The following is a 22,129-nucleotide window of genomic DNA, read 5'->3' on the forward strand; positions in this document are numbered from 1 at the left end:
AGGAGCAATATGTCTATTGTTTTTAACCGCTAGCTTCCACTACAAGCTCTCCACAAAAAGTGCCTCACTTTGGGAGGGCACTCCACAGACCAAACTGAGTTCCAGAGATGTGTGTATGAAGTCGCGAAAGAGTGATAGAGAAGAGAATTAGATAAGAGATGGTGATCAGAGAGAACCAATTCGGCTTTATGCTAGGAAGGTTTACCATTGAGGCTATTCATGTTTTGAGGAGACTGATGGAAAATGTGGGAAGCTAAAGAAAGATTTGCATATGATGTTCATTGTCTTGGAGAAAGTTTATAATATCATACCATGAGAGATCATTTAGGATAGCCTCAAGGTTAGAGGTATTTCACAAAGTACATTGAGACTATATGGGATATGAATGATAGAGTATCGACTAACATTCAAACACCGGCGGAGATAACAAAGTCTTTTCTAGATAAGGTAGGCCTATATCAAGAATCGGTGCTAAGCCCTTTCATTTTTACGGTCATTATGAAAGAGATTTCTAAATTGATATGGGAGATTGTACCATAGTGTATGTTATTTGTTGATGATATCATGTTGGTAGCAAAAACTAAGAAGGAAGTTAATCATAAATTGGAAGAAATGAGGGGAAGGTAGAGGGTTGCGCATAAGTCGTATATAAAGGCAAAATATTTGTGATGCGACTTTAGTATGGCATCACGGATAGGGGAGCCAGAGGTGACCATTGGTGAAGAAGTTGTTACAAGTACGAAAAAGTTCAGGTATTTGGGATTGATATTTAGAGTAATGAGGAAAATGATGGAGATGTTTCTCATCAAATACAAGCGGGTTGGCTCAAGTCAAATACAAGCGGGTTGGTTCAAGTGGTGAGCAACCACCAGGTTGCTATGTGATTGGAAGTTTTCAAGTAGGTTAAAAGGTAAATTATACGGAGTTGCAATCAGGTTTGCTTTGATGTATGGGACAGAATGTTGACCTGTAAAGAAGACTTTTGAACATAAGATGAAAGTTGCAGAAATGCGTATGCTGAGGTGGATGTGTGATAACATAATGATGAATGAAATTTGGAACCAGGAGTTCAGAGAGAAATTAAGGGTTGCCCCTATTTTTGAAAAGATGCGTGAAAATAGATTGAGATTGTTTGGGCATGTATAGGGAAAGACTTTTGACGCCCCCGTGAGGAGGATTGAAAGTATCATAGTGGAGGGTAAGAGAAGTCGAGAACGTCAAAGGAACAAATAAAAAATGACTTGCATGACCTAAACCTCGTTGAGGACTTGACCAGGGATAAGGGTTGTTGGAGGCACCTTATACATGTCTTTGACTACTAATACCCTCTCGCTTACCAGTTGGAGTTCTTGTTTTTGCCTTTGCCTTTTGCATATCAATCTTTTACTTGTTTTTTTATCTAGTTATTTTGATTTTTATTTTATTTATATGTATTTTACGTATTTTTAATTTTATGATTAAGAATCAAGCTTGTATCGTAAGATATAAGCTAGCGGATTCAATTTCACTCTCTTTTGTTTGTTGTAGGAACCTATTATTCCGAAGATCAATCTCGAGCCGGGATACACTGGGTACGATGATGATGATGATGACCAACATTCAATTTCTTAAAACCAAAGAATTATTAAGTCTTTCAATTTTTATAGTATTGATACGACGACCATATTTCATATTACATGAACCGACAAAGTTCAAATTATGTAATATTCTAAAATATAATAAAGTTCTAAATCAAACAATTAAATACACATATAAGTTTTTTTTTTTCTAAAAAATAGATTGAAAAGGGTCTACAAATCGAATCTAGTCTAAAAAGTGTGGAGCCGAACACAAACTCTAAAGTCGTGGAACCAAATCTAACGATGTTAATAATGAATTTGTCTAATTAAAAGGGTGAAAACAAATAATAATAAAAAAAAAGGTAAATAAACAGAGTACTAGTAGAAGCATCCTCAATGTCAAATTTATCTACGACCTTTCAGCTTCGTGAAGAAGAACATCGCATTTCTCTATCAGGCCATCACTATTGTTGGTCTACCTTCAAACGCCATTTCCAAAGCTTCATTCAATTTTGTATACATAATCTCCAAAGGTAAATCAAACTTTTATCTTTAATTATTATCATTGGAAAAAAATAAAATAAAATTAAGAACTCATCTTTCTTTCGTGAACAAGATACCTAGATCACAATTTTCCTATTTCATCCACTAATCAACAAAACCCACATCTCAAAATTGTATTTTTTTAAAAACTGTTTCAACCAAAATTTCTATAATTTGTATGATTTTTTGGGTGGGCAGATATTAAATCTAGGATTTTGAATGGAAGGCTTAGGTGGGTCATCAACAGAAACTCCAATTAGCAAGAAATTTCATGAATTTTCTAGAATTTATCAGTATTACTTGGATAAAACAACTCCACATGCAATTCCTAGATGGGTTGGAACAGGAATTCTTGCCTTGATTTATGCATCAAGGGTTTATTTTGTTGAAGGGTTTTACGTCATTACTTATGCTCTTGGGATCTACATCTTGAATCTGCTTATTGGGTTTTTATCTCCTTTGGTTGATCCTGAGGTTGAAGTTTCTGATGGACCTGTTTTACCCACTAAAGGTTCTGATGAGTTCAAGCCCTTTATTCGCAGGCTTCCTGAGTTTAAGTTCTGGTAACTTTTTATTTATATTTATATTTATATTTATTTATTTTTTTTGTTTCATTTTCATTGATTGATTAAATTTTTAATCAGTGATTAAGTTTTGGTACTTTCTAATTTTTTGTATTTTTTTATTTGTTGAGTTTTCTCATACTTGTTTAGATTTGGGAATTTTGAATATGGGATTTAGGCTGCATGATTTGAATTAATCGTTTTTTTGGTTTGTTAATATTGTTTGTGTTGTATATTGGATTAGCACTGTATTTTGGGGTTTGAGAATGCTGTGATACTTTTATACGAATATGACGCGACTCCAGGATCCTGTAAATTAGTTTGAGAAACATTTTTTGACTATATTATTGCGTTTTGGATCTTAGCATTCCTATGCGTGTCTACATTCCTAGATGAGTCTGTGTAACATAGAAATAATTTGAGTGGTTTTCCTTGCGTTAAAATATTGGTGGGACTGTGCTTGTGAAGAACTTATTGGTCATCATCATAGCCAGTGTATCCTTCTCATAATGTGAAAAACTTATTGGTAATGTGTCATGGATCATGGCCCACTCAAGCCCACAATTACACAAGTTTATTCCAGGAGGAGCAAGAAGCAGTAAGAATGTGCTAAGTGGTTACAAAAGGAATATTTCTGTTATGATGAGCTGTAAGAATTCTTGAAGATGGTACAATAGTATATAAGCTGTGATAGGTAATAGATTTCATTATGCTTGTAGTACAATTTGGAGTGTAGTAGTACACTATGGGAGTTACTCAGCCACTCTAAGAGCTTAGGGGGTACACTGCCCTACTTACATAATACAAGCATTTTATTCTCTCTCCTCTTCTTCTTCTTTCTTCTTTCTCTTTCTGTACTTTGCATATTATTGATTCCGGTGCTCGTTATTTTGTCTGTACCATTGATTTGTACCAGCCTACTCAGTAAAGGCATAACAATGGTATCAAAGCAAAGATCCTGATGGCACCCATTCAAGGCACTCGACTAGATAGTTTGGAGGAAACTGTTCAAGAATTACAGGCGTCAATACCGGAGCTCCAATCCACCTTGGATAATCGAATGGCGGAAATGATGCGGCAGTTCGAAGAGTCACGGTCCAAAATAGCAGCGGAATAGAACAAAAATAAAGCAGAATTTACCAAAAATCAGGAAGAGATGAAGAACTCCCTGATGATGGTGATGGCGGAACTTAAAAAATTCAATGGAAGATCTGGGACAAGCATGGAACGAGAGGATGTAATATCCAGATACTCTCAGTTGTTTGTGGAAGGGGGAGGTTTTGAAGTACCCAACTCAATACAGAGAAGGATCAACCACCAGTCCACAGGCGAGTTGGCCAATTGGAAGAGCCGGCATCTGGAGTTCCCCGTGTTCTCCGGCGATGATCCAGATGGCTGGGTCGCTAAAATGGAACGATGTCATGAATACCTCAATCTCTCAGAGGTTGATAAACTTGAGATGGCAGTGGTGGGTTTAGAAGGTGATGCCCTTCATTGGTTTCAGTGGAGGAATAAGTGGCAACCGATCACAATGTGGAGGAATATAAGGAGGACGATGTTCAGGCGATTTAGGGGAAGACGTGGCGGATCCTTGATCGAACAATGGTTGACGGTGAGTCAGGATGGAACGGATGTGGAGTATGAAAAGAAATTCATCCAGCTAGCTTCCATTATCGAAGAGGAGATGAGCGAGGAATGTTTGATAGCCCACTTCATACGGGGACTGGAGAGGAAGGTTGGGAGTGAGGTGAAGGTGCTAGACCCAGTAACCATGGAGGAAGCTTTAGAGATGGCACTAAGAGTGGAGGAGAATTTACTGGTGGAATACGGCCTTGGAGGTAGTGGAGGGAGTTATAACCATACCAGAAATTACCAAATTAACCCCAAACCCACAAATGTCCAAAATAACCATAACTCTAACCATGCCTATATAGTCCACAAAGATAACCCAAAACACAATCCTTATCCAAACTTTCCCAGTAACAAAAAAACAACCACCCATGACAACACTAGGCGACTCTCAGACAAAGAATTTTAGGAACAAAAGGAACGGGGGATGTGCTTCCGATGTGACGAAAAATGGCGAATTGGGCATGTTTGCCGACGGAAAGAGCTCAGTGTGCTTATCGTGGGAGAGGAAGACGAATTGGGCGAAAATATCGAGGAAGAAAACGATGACACAACCTTAATTCCGATGAGCATTTCCCTTAATTTCGTGGTGGAATCAACAACCCAAAATAATGAAATTGGGAGGAAAGATCATGGAAGTTCGGTGATAGTGATGATCGATCTCGGAGCCACCAACAATTTCATTTCACTAAATACGGTAACCACCCTCAACCTACCTACGGAGTTGACGAAGGAATTTCATGTAACGTTGGGGATGGGTGAAATACGAAAAGGAATTGGGGTTTGTAAGGTGGTGGAGGTGTAGCTGGACTTAGGGGCATTACGCATAATAGAAAATTTTTTACCACTGGAATTGGGGCATTCGGACATCATATTGGGCCTTGAATGGTTGGCGAAATTGGGGACTATCGCCACCAATTGGAAAATACCTCTCATGCAGTTTGTGTGGAAAGGGGCCAAGGTGATTTTACGACGGGACCCAGCCTTGGACCGTTCTCAGATTTCGTTAAAGGCTATGATGAAAACCGTTAAAAGGGGAAAAGGGGTATGTTAGTGGAGCTTACCGCCGTACAAGCCGATAACAGTCCATCCGCCCAATTAGTTCCACCCGAATGCAAGGAAGATCTCCGAAAGGTGTTGGACCAATTTTAGTCGGTTTTTCATATGCTAGCAGGGCCCACCCTTGTGAATTCGCCTACACCAGATTATCTTGAAGGAAGGCAACAATCCAGTAAGCGTACGGCCGTATAGGTATCCCCAAGTTCAAAAGGAGGAAATTGAGCGTCTAATTGCTGATATGTTACAAGCTGGAATAATTCAGCCTTCTTTAAGTCCTTTCTTGAGCCTAGTGTTATTAGTGAAGAAGGATGGGTCATGGCGATTTTGTATCGACTACCGAGAATTAAATAAGGAAACGGTGGCCGACAAGTATCCAATTCCGGTTATAGAGGAACTCCTTGATAAGTTACATGGTGCCACTATTTTCTCCAAAATGGATCTTAAGTCCAGTTACCATCAGATACGGGTAAAGCAATCGGATGTGCCCAAAACGACGTTTCGTACCCACGAAGGCCATTACGAGTTTTTGGTGATGCCGTTCGGATTTACTAATGCTCCCGCCACATTTCAAGCGTTAATGAATGAGGTATTCAAACCTTTTCTCCGGCGATTTGTGCTTGTATTCTTTGATAATATACTTGTTTATAGTTCATCCTGGGAAGAACACCTTCGACATCTAGCTACTGTCCTTGAGGTGTTGAAGGAACAATAACTTTATGCTAATGAGAAAAAGTGTTGTTTTGGTTAAAGTGAGGTGGCTTACTTGGGTCACATTGTCTCGGCCAAAGGAATCGCTGTTGATCCCGATAAAATTCAGGCCATGGTGGCATGGACTTCTCCGAAATCATTGAAGGAATTGCGCGGTTTTGGGCTTAACGGGTTACTATCGGTGGTTCATTCATAAATATGCCCACATTGCTGCCCGACTCACCCATCAACTCCGAAAGGATAATTTCAATTGGAATGACGAAGCTGAAGCTGCATTCATAGCCCTCAAGGAAGCCTTACTTGCTACCCCGGTATTGGGAATACCAAATTTCCATTTGCCTTTCGTGGTGGAAGCCGACGCTTCAGGAAAAGGTTTGGGTGTTGTTCTTTCGCAAAGTCAACACCCCATCGCTTACTTTAGCAAAGCCTTGGGTGTTCGAGGCCAAGCTAAATCCATTTATGAAAAGGAGCTCATGGCCATTGTTTTGGCCGTTCAAAAATGGCGTCGCTACTTGATTGGCCGCCATTTTTTCATTTGGACCGATCAAAAAAGCCTCAAGTTTATCATGGAGCAGCGGGAAATCGGCACTGAATACCAAAAATGGGCATATAAATTGTTGGGTTATGACTTTGAAATCAAGTACAAACCGGGAAGCACAAATGGGGCAACTGATGCATTCTCTCGACACCCTTGTTTGGCTGTCAGTTACTTAACAACATTGATGACATCGTGGGCGATTGATTAGGATAACCTTCGCAAAGAAATCGAGGCTGACTCGGACCTTGCACTACTCCGTTCTAATATTAAGCAAAAGGGGACACCCATAGCTGGTTTTTACTTACAGCAAGAACAACTTCTGTACAAGGGACGCATGGTAATTCCTTCTCGATCTTCTCTAATTCCCAAGCTCTTGTTTGAATTTCATGATTCTGCAGTGGGGGGCCAGAACGGGGAATTTAAAACCTACTTGCGCTTTACTAGAAGATTGGTATTGGGTTGCTATGCGCAAAAGGGTGACTTAATATGTTCAAGCCTGCCACACATGTCAGACGCAGAAGGCGTCCCATCAGCAGCCACAAGGTCTCCTACAACCATTACCCATCCCCACTCAGGTTTGGGAAAACATTACAATGGACTTCGTAGAGGCCTTACCCTACCCAAGTCCGGGGGGTTTGATATTGTGCTTGTTGTGGTCAATCGCCTCTCCAAGTATGCTCATTTTTCGCGACTCAAACACTCGTTTATAGCAAAAACCGTGGCTGCCCTTTTCATCAAAGAAATCGTGCGTCTTCATGGGTTCCTGGGCCCTATTATCTCTGATCGTGATAAGGTATTCATGAGTATTTTTTGGCATGAGCTGTTTTGCTTACAAGGTACGACGTTGTTGAGGAGTTCAGCTTACCATCCCCAAACCGATGGCCAAACTGAGATTGTTAAACTAGCTCTTGAAACCTGTCTCCGTTGTTTTATCAATGGGCAACTGAAGGAATGGGCTAAGTGGTTACAATGGGCGGAATACTGCTATAATACCTCACCCCACATGTCTATCAATATGTCCCCTTACCGAGCACTTTATGGTTGCTATCCTTCATCCTTGTTTCGTATGGGAACCAATACCACACCCGTTGATAGCCTAGACACCCTCTTGCGTGATCGAGATGCTATTATGGACGACCTCCGTTTTCATTTCATTAAGGCCCAACATCGAATGAAGAAATGGGCAGACACTAAGCGTCGTCATGAGTCCTTTGTTGAAGGGGATTTGGTGTTTCTCAAATTACAACCATATCGGAAACAATCCATCCCGTCTATGGTCCCTTCATGGTATTACAACAAATTGGAGCTGCTGCTTACAAGCTACAGTTTCTTGCTCATAACAAAATCCATCCCGTCTTTCATGTTTCTCAGTTGAAACGTGCCAAAGGGACCGCCTTCAATCCAATACCTATTCCAAAACAACTCTCTTCTTCCTTGGAGTTGGTAGCAGATCCTGAACAATTGGTAGGCATACGTGCTGACCCTCGGGACCCTTCTCATATCAAGTGCTCATCAAATGGCAAGGCCTACCACCATCTGATGCCACTTGGGAACCGTATACAACCATTGCCCATATATTTCTGATTTCCACCTTAAGGATAAGGTGCGTGTTATTGGGGTGGGTATTGTCATGGATCATGGCCCATACAAGCCCACAATTACACAAGTTTATTCCAGAAGGATTGAAGGAGCAAGAAGTAGTAAGAATGTGCTAGGTGGTTACAAAAGGAATAATTCTGTTATGATGAGCTGTAAGAATTCTAGAAGATGGCACAATAGTATATAAGCTGTAATAGGGAATAGATTTCATTATGCTTGTACTACAATTTGCTATGGGAGTTACTGAGCCACTCTAAGAGCTCAGGGGGTACACTGCCCTACTTACATAATACAAGCATTCTATTCTCTCTCTTCTTGTTCACGTTCTTCTTCGTCTTCTTTCTTTTTTCTCTTTCTGTACTTTGCATATTACTGATTCTGGTGCTCGTTATTTGTCTGTACCATTGATCTGTCCCAGCCTGCTCAGTAAAGGCATAACATAATGGGTGTTAATTGCTAGGAGATGAGGTAGTTTGATTAATGTAGTACCAATTGTTTCTTGGAGAACAACGTTTAGGTCCTGTTTGATTTCTAGAAAGTAAGAGTTGGAATTGATTTTTCTTTTCGCAACCCCTTACCTGGTGTTTGTTTATATTAGTTCTAATCGATATCCATTTCCAAAACATAATAGATTCTCTTGATTTGTTTCCGCTTGAAACTATGCGTTAATAAAAAACTTTTTCACCTCTTAACAAAACAAACTCCCCTGTTAATTTCCTTCATCACCTCAATTAACCTCATCGACCCGATTGTGAAGACCTGAACAAGGAATTAATTACTAATCCATCAATGTCTTTTATAGGATCGAAGGTTATGTGCTTGGCAACATATTGTTCTTAAAATTGTGAAATTCAGCTTTATTGAGAAGTTAGGCTTCCAAACTGTTAATTTGTTGAAGTTTTTCTAGTCTTTAATTAGTTAAGATTTTGAGAAATTTTTTATTGAAAATTAGGTTTTCTCTCTCCTCTAAAATAAGAAAAGCTTCATGGGAAATGAAAATGGCTGGAAAAAAGAGATGATATAAGGATATTGCTTTGTTTTCTTTTCCTTTCTATTTTGTCTTTTCTAAAAAAAGAAATCGGAAAAGCTAGAAATTATGTGGTTTATGGACTTATGGTGACAATGTTGGTGATTATGAGGAATGGTTGAATCTATGATTGGGAAGAGGTGTTGACTGTGAGCAAAGTGTTGAGAACTATTGGAATAAGCATAAACCAGTCACTGGAAATAATAAAAGCCTTATTTGTGTCCATTATATGTCTATTGAATCTAAGCTATAACAACATTTACTGTTTCTATTTTCCTTTCTTATCTTTCTTTTGTTTCCATTTCGTTTCTATTCTTTATACCAAACACCCCTTAGAATATTTGTATTTTTATTTTTTTCCCCTGTGGAGTTAAATCATTTTTCAAAGTTATTTTAGTAGCTTTAAAAATAGTTTTTGTGGTTTAACTGTGACATTGCGCCTATCTGTTTTTCTCGACATTGGTGATTGTTGTGCTGTTGGTAGCTATACTTGAACCTAGGATCTAAGGTTGAAGATTAATTCTTATTGCCACTAGTCCTACTATGTAGCTGTTGAGTGTTGAAATTGGTGATTGTTGAAGAAGTGTTGGTAGTGAAAGTTAACCAGTCATGTAAAAGTAATTTGGAAGCTGTGTTTTGCTTTAATACTCTTGGCGGACAAGCATAGTTATATTTGTGTGTCATATCTTCTAAACTGTACTTATGCACAACAATTCTAGATGTATCTTGGTAATATAGTGAGAATGTAGCATGATGTAGCATAGCAAGAATGTAAAAAGCGATTTCGATAGATTTGAGAGGCTGGTGGGACTATGCTAGTGAAGGATTTGTTGGTCTTGATTGAAATAAGCGTGCCTCACGTGTGTCTCCAAGGGAGGTGTCGTGCTAGGAAAATCACTTTTTTAGTCTACGCGCATTAGGCTCTTTTTGCACATTTTTGAGCCTTGCACTTGTGTGTTTTGCATTTTGCTCTTCGTTGCGTCTTTCATTTTTTGCGTCCCATTCTTGTGTTTTTAATGCCTTGTACATTTTTTGCTATTGTTTTTTGGGATTTTATTTTTCAATTAGATAAATAAATGTTGTTTTCTTTGAGATGGATAAAGAAAAGGAATTAGAAGGATTTGCTCTTGTTTTTTAGGAGAGAGTAAGAGAACAGGAGAAAAGAAGGGTTTACTTGTTGGTAATGTTTTATAGCTTCTGTTGTTGTGGAACATTGAGGGGACATGTAGTTTCATTTGTCAATATTGGCGGTTGTTGATGAGAGAGGGGTTGGTAGAGATTTTTTTTTTGAGAATTGGTTCCTAAAGGAAGTGACATATTGATGCTCATATCTCGAGAATCTTGTTGAGGAGTTTATCTAATAATGGTAATGTAAAAGCTGTTTGTAGGCGTTGTTCTACTTCCATATTTCTAGATTGGGAGTTCAGAAATTATATTGGTATGCTTAGTTTGTTGAAAATCATTTAAGAGCTTTAAGAAGTATATAGTACTTATTTGATATTGGTGGAAGTTTTATAAGTTTAATGTATGTTCATTGCGGACATGTGAGATTTTGAAACTTCAAATCTCCTTTGTGGCTTTGTGCTCATTTACTCTTTCTTTGTTGTGCTATCTTATACTCTTTAATTCAGAGCAAATGTCCCATATGGAATTTGCTTAAGTACTAAGGCAAGGAAAAGACTACAATAAAAAGGTGTTTACATCTACAACTAAAGAGGGGGCCACAATAAAAAGGTTTTCACATGTAAAAATTGAGGAGGAGACCATCATAAACAAGTATATATGTACAAATTAAGGAGGGACCACAACAGAAAGGTATCCACATGTGTCAAAAATCATTACTTCAAATAGAAATGGGACAATTGGGGTTAGTTGGCCATTTGGCCTAAAATGGAATTGGGACATTTGCTTTGAATGGGAGGGAATACAATGTTCTACCAACTTTAGATATGTCATGGTAAAAAGTGCTTGAATTTGCGTAGTTGCTATTTTGTTTCTGTTCTGTCTTGAGGCTTTTTGTTGTTGGACGACCAATTGATTGATGATTATACATACTTTTGGTGCACATTTTATGAGTCGTGAACATTTAGAGTTGTTCATCTAAGTATCTAACTCCTGCTGGCTTCTGTATAAAGCATTGTTACCTGGAACGGCATTCGGTTTGGAACGGGGAACGGGAACGGGAACACGGAATGCAACCTAGATTGACTCAGGAAGGATTGGGTACAAGATACATTATGTATAAAATATATATTTGAAAACAAAATTGTATTAAAATGAATATTTTGCTTTAAGAAATTATTTTCGAGTGGATCTTTTTTAGATTTCTAGTTTTCATCTCGTTTTTTTCTACATTTTTTTCTTTAATTTCTAAATAAAGGCCAAAAGACCTTTTAAAAAAGGTCTTTTAAACCAAGACGTCACGTTGAGCGATTTGGGTCGCGGTTTCGTGGTTATTGGGGACGGACGTTCCAGGATTGCGGAATGTGGCTACGTTCCACGTTCCATGTAACTATGGTCTAAAGCAACTTTTAGTCTATTATATCAGACAAATTGATATTTGATTGGAGAAAGGGTTGGGGAAAATGTTTTTACAGGCGTCTTTATCTCTAAGTTCTTCTGGGGAATTGACATACTTAAGATGCATAGGTGTTAGTTAATACTCTTGAAAGGATCAGCTTTGTCTCTTGCAAGAAAAGGACTATACGGCTGTTGCTGGCTTTCTTTGTAATTTATTCCTTGAGGACATATAATTGCAGCATCATACTTCAAACTTTTCACCTTTTCATCAAGTATGTGGACGTTTCTCATCAAGTATATGGCTTTATTCTAGATTGGAAACTGGACTGTGAATTCCTGGGAATGGGATGATATGATGTGTTAACTTGCTATGTTACTTAGACTCGAGTACTGAATACAGGTACATGTCCAAGGGTCGGATACGTCTAAATATTCAATTTTACACCTAAAATGAAGCGTGTAATTGTCATACCAATGTCCGAGCATCAAGGTCGGACACGGGTACGTAAAGTAAAATGAAGAATTCGAGTAATATAGGTTGTGGATCATTTTATTGACATATTGATGATTTAGTAGTTGAATGAGTAGGTAGATTTATCCTGTGGTTTTTGCAATCATCTCAAACATGGTGATCCCTTGTGAAGGTGTTTTGCTAGTGTGAAGTAGGTCCAGAATGTGTACATAAATAAACTTCCAATAAGGTTCTAGAACACACTCTAAGAGTTTTTAGTTCAGGAGACTAGGTGAGTGGCGTTTTATTTGCTAGTTCGTTTTAAATAGCAATGATTGAGAGACTTACGGGCATAGTATACTCAAAATTGGCGCTCTTCTATTGACTTGGGGTTTGGATGTTGCAAGAACCTTGGCGTATGGGTGCTAATATAGGAAAGTTCTTCAATGTTCACACTAATCGTATATGCTTTCCAAGTGTACAACAATAACGACAACTTAATCCTAAAAGATTGTGTCGGCTACATGAACCAATATATCAGTTCCTAGTGTAATGAATGAAAATTACCATCTGTCTGCACGTGTACCTGTGGAAGGATTTAACTTCAAAGTTGTCTTTGCAGGCACTCCATTACTAAGGCGTTCTGTATAGCGTTTGTAATGACTTTCTTCTCTGTATTTGACGTTCCTGTATTTTGGCCAATATTGCTTTGTTACTGGATTGTATTGTTCGTTCTCACCATGAAGCGCCAAATAGGACACATGATCAAGCACAGATATGTTCCTTTCAACGTCGGAAAACAGGTAATGCTTTTTCTTCGGTGTTTTAATGATCTTTTTCTCGATCTTATCTTCTGATTATTGTATTATCTTAAAATTGTTCCGACATAGAAATATGGAGGGAAGAAATCCGGTGCTCCTACCAGTGGTTCTCGTGCTGACTGAATAATCAAGCATCGTAGGCATTTGAGAAGTAAACGATCAATTCTTTTAAAGTAAAGAAAGAAGTGGCAACATTTTGGAGATTTCGACCAAATATATATCTTTATTAATTTGCGCTTTTAAAGTATACGGTATCTGGTTGCTAATTTGTCGGAGTACTTGTTCTTGCGTAGTGTGGACGATGGCCTTGTTTTTCTTGATTTCGTCTTGTATTCAAATTTCGAAGCATTTTTGCAAGGCACATCCATATTCAATTTTTTAATCTTTGTTTCTTTACTCTTTGAATACACCCTTATATGATCTCAAATTGCTTAGAACACCATTATAGTTGAAAATTTAAAATGGATAAGGTTAATTATAAAAAAAAAAACACAAAATAAGAGTAAAATTAACTTATTTCTAAATGTAAGCGCCTTCGGCCCAAGAGTTTAGGTTTGGTGTTGTTCGTAGTTAGTAACTGCGAATAGAGGTAAACTGGTCAAAAAAAGTCAACTAAGCTGTTTTCACTTACTAAGTGCGAACAAAGAAAAACCTGGTCAAACAGGGTCAATTTCCCGCGAACAGGAGGTTGACTATGTTTGACCAAACTCCTTTGTTCGCACTTAGAAAGGATCTGCTGTATTTAGGGACAAATCTGTTCGCACTTACTAACTACGAACAGGTGATTTGGTCGAAAACAAATCAACAACTCTGTTCGCAGTTAGTAAATGTAAACACCTTCTTTGGCTTTTTTTTTTGAAACAAACCATTTGTTCGCAGTTAGTAAGTGCGAATAGACTCATACCTCAGATTTGGGATTTAGGCGCTAACATTTGAAAATAAATTGATTTTGCTCTTATTTTGTGTTTTTTTGTATAATTAATCTTATTCATTTCAAATTTTCGTTATAGTTAGCTGCAATTATTTTATGTACGATGTTTCAAGTTTGTTGTAGCATCTTGATAAAAATCCTTTTATTCGTATTGCAAATTCCATAAAAAATCACTCTTGTTTTGTGAATATGCCTGAGAGCAATTTGGATTTATGAATTAAATGATAAGTTGAAATGATAAAACAAGAGTTAGAGTTACGAGATTTCAAATTAAGCTAGAATGAGACATAGTACATTGAGTGTAACATCAACACAAACGATATAACGTAAGACTGTATATAGTTAGAAGAAAAAAGAAATCTCACCGAATGTTTTATTTAAGAAAGTCATCAATTTATATTCATAATGTTTGTTTTTCAACTTATATACATAATGTTTTATTTAAAGATATTTATATCAATATTTTATATATTTTGTATATGTATACATTACCTCTATGAAGTAATATTGTGGGTATGAGGAGTAGGCAAGAAGTAGGGATGACAATTCAGTCCGAATCTGACCTTAGTCCGACTCGATCCGAGAAAAATAGCCCAATTCGAGTCTGAGTTAGTGACGGATCGGAGTTGGCCTTAATAAAAATCCGACACTCCGACCCGACTTCGACTCCGAAGGACATCTGACTTTGAATTTGACCTTTATCCTAATATTTTTTTTCCTTTAAAACTCTAGACGTGACTAATTCAAGCTTTATCTAATACTAATTGTAATTAGAATGAACTTGGTATCTTTATTTAGATTAATCAATCAAAATACGACAAATTAGATCAAGAGAAATAACATACGACAAATCAAAATGCGAGAAAAATTTGCTAAATTGTGATAGTAGGACTATTTCTCTTGTTAAACTTGAATTCAAAGTGCATATTTCTTTGTTAAATTATATTTGAAAATTTTTTTTTGTTGATTTTGTATGCTTTAAAATCATTAGTACAATATCACAACGATAAAGTTTAATAATAATCCAATTCCGCATCCGACTCCATTGGAGGTCCGAGAGTTCGAGTCGGGGCAATCTTGAAGTATCCATAATCTGACTTCGAATGGAGGTGGACTGAAAAAAAAAGTTCGACTATTATCTGGAGCAAAGTCCAAATATATATAATCTGAGCCGAGTCCGACCCATTGTCATCCCTAGCAAGAAGTGAGTGGGTGGATAGGTGTAATTCATTGTTGTTAAAACTGTGATACGATTTTATGATAAAAAAGTTAGCGAGCAATTCAGATTGTGAGTAGAATCGCAATGTTGGTAGGATCTTATGATCATCATTGGAATAAAATTTTGAGTGATAAAATCATAACGCGATTCTACATCTTAACGATTATAGTTGTATACTTTAAAATGAAATTAAATTTATATCATAATTTTGTATTTTTAAAATGAAAAATTATTTCCAAGAACTAGTTATAAAGCAAATTTAAATTCATTTACAAGAATCGTAAAATCGTACGATTCAAATCTAACCTTAGTTTTACTAATAAAACTGATCACCTACACACTACCTAGGATAGGACTTCATACCTACATCTACCATCACCAAAAATGGGCAATTAAAAAAAAATACCTTATTTATAAATTTGATTGAAAATACAAAGATAGTAATAATTTTGCTATTAAGTAAATAAGTAATCCACAATTCAGGTTTATTATTTCCTTTTTATTAGTTCTTTGTTTTCTTTTGTAGTGGTTCTACTTTTTATAGGCCTTTAAGTTATCTTGCACGTGTAATCACATCTCTTTATCTTCCTCGAGCCGGGGGACTCCTTTGGTCGCGCTCTACTTTATGGGTATGAGTTGCCGTCGTCTTTCCCTCCCCAGACTCGGGCCTTAGTTTTTTTATAAGCGAGATATACTGAGTAGGATAATAATGATGAATGATGAATTCAGGTTCATCCTTCTTAATCAAGGCCATCAGCTAATTAAACATATTGAAAATCGGTTGAAACCTAAGCGAAGCGAACGTATACAAATGTTTATCTAAAGGTTAAATATAAGCATGAATACAATTGCATAAACATTTTTTTTTTTTTGGTACATGACAGGCCAAGGGGAGGAGAGGGAAGAAGAGAACTAGGTAAAAATCAATCTTAGAATTTTACCTGAAAAATTAATAAACGTTCCAACTGAGACAATAGCCGATTTTCCAATTGCATAAACTTAAATGGGCACAAACTTGCAAGAGATAATTTATCCAATATTAAAAACATACACTAAGGGGAGTTTAGTATAAAGGAGAACAATTATTTCCAGTTTTTATTATTTGTTTGAGCAAGAGAATTAAAAAGAAAAACTAAGGTAAGAAACATCGCTTTCGTTCTTTCCTTAAAAATTCGAAAAGTAAATTTTCATTTGCATTTCTATACGAAAATATTTTCCATCAAACTAAAACACCCTCATAACCAATATGATTAAGATTTAAGATTAACATACAACAATTTTTCACACGAGTCGAAGGACTCTTTGGCGCAATCTCTTTTATGGGTATGGAAAGCCGTTTTCTTTCCTTCTCCAGACCTTGTTTATAGTTTCCATAAGCGGAATACACTGGATACGATGATGATATACAATAATTTTCAAAAAAGGGTGTCCAAATACTGGCTTATAGTGGTGTACATAAGATGAGGGTATAGCTTAGTTCCTTCAACACCACCAGATGCCTCAATGTCAAAGTATGTTTGATCACCTTTCACAAAAGCAGAGTATATGAACACAAGTTCCATGTTCTTTGGATATGGAGTTTCTGCAATGTATACGAATAGTCATAAGGGCTAAGACATTATAAAACATCGAGATTAAACCTATCTTTACATGGGAAGGGCACTTCAGTTTGGTTCGCTATAGATAGGTTGAAAGTTGAACACGTATCAGAGTAGGACATAGATGATAGATATACGAGTAACGAACAAAGAGTCCCATAAACATAGGCATGGAATATTAAAATAGGCTCGACTTATTGTGTATGTCAGCATATTATCGGGAAAACACGAGGTGCTCACACTTTATAACACAAGGAGATATATAACATCCCAAAATCATACGGCTATGGGAAGAAGGGCTCCAATAACTTATAAAATACGCACACCATCTTTAATTTGACGATGTGGGATAAACCATCCCAACATGGAATAGATTACGATGGATAAGTGTTGTAAGTTCTAACCTTTGATTTGGGTAAGAAGCTCTTCTTCTGAAACAAATACTTTGTTCAATTCTTTCCCAATCTTACTTTCCCAAAGGCTAACTAGTTCATTCAGTGAGTAAACATTTCCTGCTGGTCTCAAATACACAGTCTTATTCAAGGTACGTGGATCATCCACTGCACTGATTGTGAAGGCTGCAACATCGAGTTCTTTCACAAACACACCTATAAAGTGTAAACAAACAAACATTTACTTCTCGGCATTCCAAATAACGCACAGATTAAGAGTGTGTTTGGTAAATGGTTTTTTGATTGAATTTTTGGTTGACTTTTAACTTTTTGGGTCTTTGGTAATTGACTTTTAATCTATTTGAAAAGTTTTCCAAAAGCTACTTATTTTTCGTTGGTTTTTTTTTGGCTTACTGACACACTTACATCTCCGTGCTCGCTTAAACAACTAGCAAATTAGTTAATACTTCTAGCTTGTCAAATTAGCCAACAATGTCAGACAACAACCATTTTCCAAACAGAGTCAATGTAATAGAATACAACGAGCTAAAACGCCTTTCAACAAACCTTCAACGTTTCCATTCCCAAATATAGTAACCTTGTCTCTTGGAGGAACTTTTAGTCCAGGTTGAACTAGAGACGGAAGTAAATAGCGCATGAAGAAGTTGCAAGAGATATACGTGTATGGAATCCCTTCTGCTTCTACTAGTCGTCTTATTTCAGCTTTTCTTGCATAGAAGTCGTGATCCATGCCAGATACGCGCACCTTGTCTGGATCTAATCCAAATTCCGAAGGAAAAAATCTCTGTAAAATTGCGTGAATGTCATATTACAACTACACATTCAGAAGCATAAACCAGTAAAAAGAATGCAAGCATAACCTTCAGTCCTCCAAACTGAACTACTCTTGCTCTCTCAATGAACAAGCCACCAGGCACCAAAAAATGACTCAATGGTTAATAATCCTCTATCCTTCTGAGTTTGCTACAGAAAATGACATGTTATGAGAGAAAATGTCACTATCAGTAGCAAATTCAGAGGAATAGCAGAAGTATTTTCACAAAGGAATAAGTAATAACACACCAATCACGATCAATCTACACACAAATTAGCAGGACTTGAAATCTTAAGTAGGTCCTTGTTATTCTCCTCTATTCTTTGTTTGTGTTGTACACTTGTTTATATTGAAGGCATGTAAATCCAATCTCTTAAAGGGGTGTTTGGTAAGACAAATGATGAAAAGGAAATGCATAAAGAGATATAAATATGCTATACGTTATTATAATTAATTTTTTGGTGTAGAGAAATGTGACGGAATGAGAAGAAAGAGGGAGAATCAAAGAAAAGAAAATAATTTCTACTCAAAGAGTGGTAATAATATGAAGGTATAAACAAAAATAGCACATTATCCCTTTGCATTCACTCCTAATCACCTATATATTGCAAACATCCATGTTCACTTGGATAATAGATATAAGCACACAAAATTTGACGATAAGAAATCTTTAATGTAACCATTAACTCGTAAAATCAGCTCAAACTCAATCTGACCCAAAAGTGACCCACTCAAATTTAACCCGATCGAAAATGACCAAGCCCAAAATTGAACGACAGCTCGCTTTGATAAGTTCAAGTTGGGACATAATACTAGTCAATTAAACCGCCTTGGCAATTGTTTCATTGGAATAATATGATGAACACTTGAAGTATGATCAAACATCTAATATGATGACTACTACAAGAGAGGGAAAATGTGTTTTAGATACATAATTTGGAATAAGGTGCCTTCCTTAACAACAATATTTATTGTCACCGGTGCAAACAACAACATCCATTGCCCAAGGTGAAAACACTATTTCCTCTCATATCCGCACTTACACAATAGAGGATTTTAGCTCACACCACTTTAGCCAAGACACATAAAATAGTTGTTAGACACACCAAAAATCAATAGCTTCAATAAAAGCAAACAACTAGAAATAAAAAATAAAAAAAAAAACAAATTTTAACGTCCCGTTTAGTTAGTGGTACTAAATGGTGGTAATTTGTTTACAATTACCATTACCACCTAATACCACCTCTTCCAAAAGTAATGCATTGGATTTTATGAAGAAAATGAGATGATTGAAGTTAGACAAGCATGGCCATCAAGCTAGCCAAGAGATTTGTCAACCAAAATTACACTAGTTTTCATTTCCATTATCACCTATTTATTACCACCTACCAAACGGACCGTAAGCAACTTGTTTAACCTTCAAAAATTATAATGACTAAGCATCTAGAAATCAACATGAACAATGGCACATATTGTCAAAAACAATGAATTCAACCATATTGAGCATGTTCCCAAGATTCCAACAAAGAATTGCATCACAAATTAAACATAATAATAAAACAAAATCTCTAGTTTAATGAAGATACCTTAATACAACCAGCAAGTTTAATAGCTCGAATCAAACTCTTTTGAGCAAGAGCCTCCCTAGATGGGATAGCACAAATCACCACATCTACTTTCTTTAGTGCTTCAATTAAGCTCTTCTCATCTTCCAAACAACCCTTCACATTAATCAACAATTTTAACCACAAAATATAGAATGCAGTTGAGAAACTAGTCCAGGGCTGCCTACAACATCATAGGCGAATCCAATATATACATGAATAGGGTGAGCCAAACACTCGGCTAGTTTAGGATGGGTCAATACTCACTCTGATGAGCCAATTTGACTATTTTCTTTTGAGTTATACACAATTTCATGTTAATACGGATTTTGATTAAATTACCAAATAAAGGGCCCAATAACAAATAATCATAGTATCAGTATCAGAAATGACGGTTTCTAATCAACTAAAAAAAAAAATCAGTCTTCCATATAAAACAATATGAAGGTTTGAAAAGAATAGTGTTCCAGCTCAATGTCACTGGAATGTTGGAAAATAACCCACTTGTATTCTATATTGAAAATCCTGTATTGAAAATTAGAGAGATTGACTATCATGTATACTTGATAGAATACTCTCTAATGCTAGTTGATTTTAGGATGAAACTCATTGAAGTGTATAAACCCAATAACAAATTTGTCAGACTCAAATTTAGATTCTCCTCCATAGGCTATCCCATGTCCCCGACTTATTTGATTAAATACACTATATTTGAATAGCAAATTAGTCGATAAATCTTTCCACTTCAACATAAATTGTATTCAAAATTTCGCCCAAACCCCTTCCCTCCAAATCCCAATTCTTCTATTTTGATATCTAAACAAGGATTCCTTCGTCCTTACAAATACAGTATTATAGATGAGTGTTAGACCCACCATATTCTGGATTGGGCACTGTTACGAAAGATTTAGAAGAGAGAAAGGGCATACCTTAAGAATAAGGGCACCTGCATTAGAAAGGGAATGAAGCTTTTGAGATTTGAGAGGATCAGAAAATGAAGAATCTCTTACTAAAACAAATGTAGGGTGGGATTCATTCAGACTGGCTTTTGCGATGTCGTAACCCAAACTTCCTGTTGCTCCAATTATCAGCACTCTGCTTCTCTCCATTTCCCGGTCACCGGAGATATCCTTTTTTTCTTTGCCGTTTTTTTTCTTTCTTTTTCATTTGTTTTATTTATAGCAAAATGCTTTTTTTTTAAAAAAAATTATTTATATAGCAAATGTGCATTTTAAAATATCATAGCATTAGTAATGGTGACCTTTTAAGAGGTCACATGATCTATCTAGAACAAAAATATAAATAAAGGTGACTTAGAACTAAGTTGGTTATGAAAGAGGTTAATAAAACAGGTTAATTGATGACCCAATACTTCAAACGGTCATCTTCTTTTTCTTAAAAATTTTCGCCACGTGTCACTTGGTCATTGGGCAGCGAAAATTGAATGGGTGGCTGCTCTGACACACGTGCAACAGTAAATCAAATTGCGGCATTTGATTGGGTACAAAAATATATCCGTTTTTTGCCTTTAACAGTTATTTTCGTATTTAAATAATTTAAAAAAAAAAGAAAGTATACCAACGGTCAAATCTATTAAAAAGATTGGGTTCAAATCTATTAATATAGGATCTAATATGTTGGATGTGTCTAGAGGCTTAAATAGATCTTAAATGAGTCTTGATTTAATTATTTATATTTGAACTTTTTAAAATTTAAAGGTTACATTTATATTAATATAGATTTTTATGTTGTATATATATATAAGTCTGATCCATGTTGGAGATGGAAAGTGTTGTCAAACAATTCCTTACAATTTGATCTTCTCCCAATCACAGAAGAAGCTTCTATGCACTAGTCTTCTTGATGCAATCAGAAACACAATCCACCATCTTGATTGATTGTAGATGATGGTTGGACAAAGACACCTTGCTTCACTCATAAGAGGCCCCTTCCTCACTCACAAAATTAGAACAACAAACAAAAATAAGTAACCGCAAATCTTGGAGAATTCTTTAATGCTATGTTTGGAAACGATGATTTTATTTAGAAATTTGGAATTGACTAAAATTAATTGTTTGGCAAATTAAAAATTTTTAAATTTGAATTTGAATCAAATTCCACCATTGTTTTTTAAGTAGTTAAAGTTGAGAATGACAACCCAAATCTTATCATTCTCAAATTCTCCATTTATAATTTCATAATTGAAATTTATAATTTGAAATGAAATAGTTATTTCCAAACACTATATAACCGTATTACCTTTAAGCTTTTTATTAATATTCAAAACGCCCGCTTACAAATAAGAGGAGAGACTTATTTATAGGTTTCTAGTGTAAGGAAAAGACGTGTCATAACAACCTATTACAATTAGAAGACTAACTAACTAACTATGATTACAATCAAGTGATTATTGATCTTTTATAGATTGAGCCTCGACTCCTGATTCTTGACCCCTTAAGATATATAATCACCCCTTGTTGCTTGAGTATAGTATAGGTGGATGATGTATAAGCTATGTCTGGGTCCAATTGTG

General features: G+C 36.3%; 2 protein-coding genes across 3 annotated transcripts; one reads left to right on the plus strand and one right to left on the minus strand.

Annotated features, from left to right (window-relative positions):
- Positions 1 to 1,952: 1,952 nt before the first annotated feature.
- On the plus strand, positions 1,953 to 13,416 carry LOC130806478 (protein RER1B-like). 2 transcript variants are annotated; one of them, XM_057671588.1, is made up of 4 exons: positions 1,953 to 2,092; positions 2,301 to 2,665; positions 12,819 to 12,999; positions 13,087 to 13,416. In XM_057671588.1, the coding sequence occupies exons 2-4, from the start codon at positions 2,322 to 2,324 to the stop codon at positions 13,138 to 13,140; spliced, it is 579 nt and encodes a 192-aa protein (XP_057527571.1). In that variant the 5' UTR covers positions 1,953 to 2,092; positions 2,301 to 2,321; the 3' UTR covers positions 13,141 to 13,416. The 2 variants fall into 2 exon arrangements, with proteins under 2 accessions (XP_057527571.1, XP_057527570.1); XM_057671587.1 differs by having other exon boundaries at positions 1,953 to 2,665.
- A 2,808-nt stretch (positions 13,417 to 16,224) lies between these two features.
- Positions 16,225 to 20,772, minus strand: LOC130806480 (probable pinoresinol-lariciresinol reductase 3). The gene is made up of 5 exons (XM_057671590.1): positions 20,526 to 20,772; positions 19,579 to 19,713; positions 17,725 to 17,962; positions 17,170 to 17,373; positions 16,225 to 16,749 (listed from the first exon to the last, which is right to left on the minus strand). Exons 1-5 carry the CDS (start codon positions 20,703 to 20,705, stop codon positions 16,583 to 16,585), a joined length of 924 nt encoding a protein of 307 aa, XP_057527573.1. The 5' UTR covers positions 20,706 to 20,772; the 3' UTR covers positions 16,225 to 16,582.
- Between the last annotated feature and the right edge of the window lie 1,357 nt (positions 20,773 to 22,129).

This window comes from Amaranthus tricolor, chromosome 2, assembly GCF_026212465.1.
Source record: "Amaranthus tricolor cultivar Red isolate AtriRed21 chromosome 2, ASM2621246v1, whole genome shotgun sequence".
Lineage (NCBI taxonomy): Eukaryota > Viridiplantae > Streptophyta > Magnoliopsida > Caryophyllales > Amaranthaceae > Amaranthus > Amaranthus tricolor.

Bases quoted from the DNA above. Each gene is read 5' to 3' on its own strand.
- LOC130806478 (XM_057671587.1), top strand. From the start codon at position 2,322: ATGGAAGGCTTAGGTGGGTCATCAACAGAAACTCCAATTAGCAAGAAA. The intron at 2,666-12,818 runs GTAACTTTTTAT...TTGTCTTTGCAG, and splicing joins CTTCCTGAGTTTAAGTTCTG to GCACTCCATTACTAAGGCGT. The intron at 13,000-13,086 runs GTAATGCTTTTT...GTTCCGACATAG, and splicing joins CTTTCAACGTCGGAAAACAG to AAATATGGAGGGAAGAAATC.
- LOC130806480 (XM_057671590.1), bottom strand. From the start codon at position 20,705: ATGGAGAGAAGCAGAGTGCTGATAATTGGAGCAACAGGAAGTTTGGGT. The intron at 19,714-20,525 runs GTATGCCCTTTC...ATTAATGTGAAG, and splicing joins CAGGTGCCCTTATTCTTAAG to GGTTGTTTGGAAGATGAGAA. The intron at 17,963-19,578 runs GTATCTTCATTA...GCAATTTTACAG, and splicing joins AACTTGCTGGTTGTATTAAG to AGATTTTTTCCTTCGGAATT.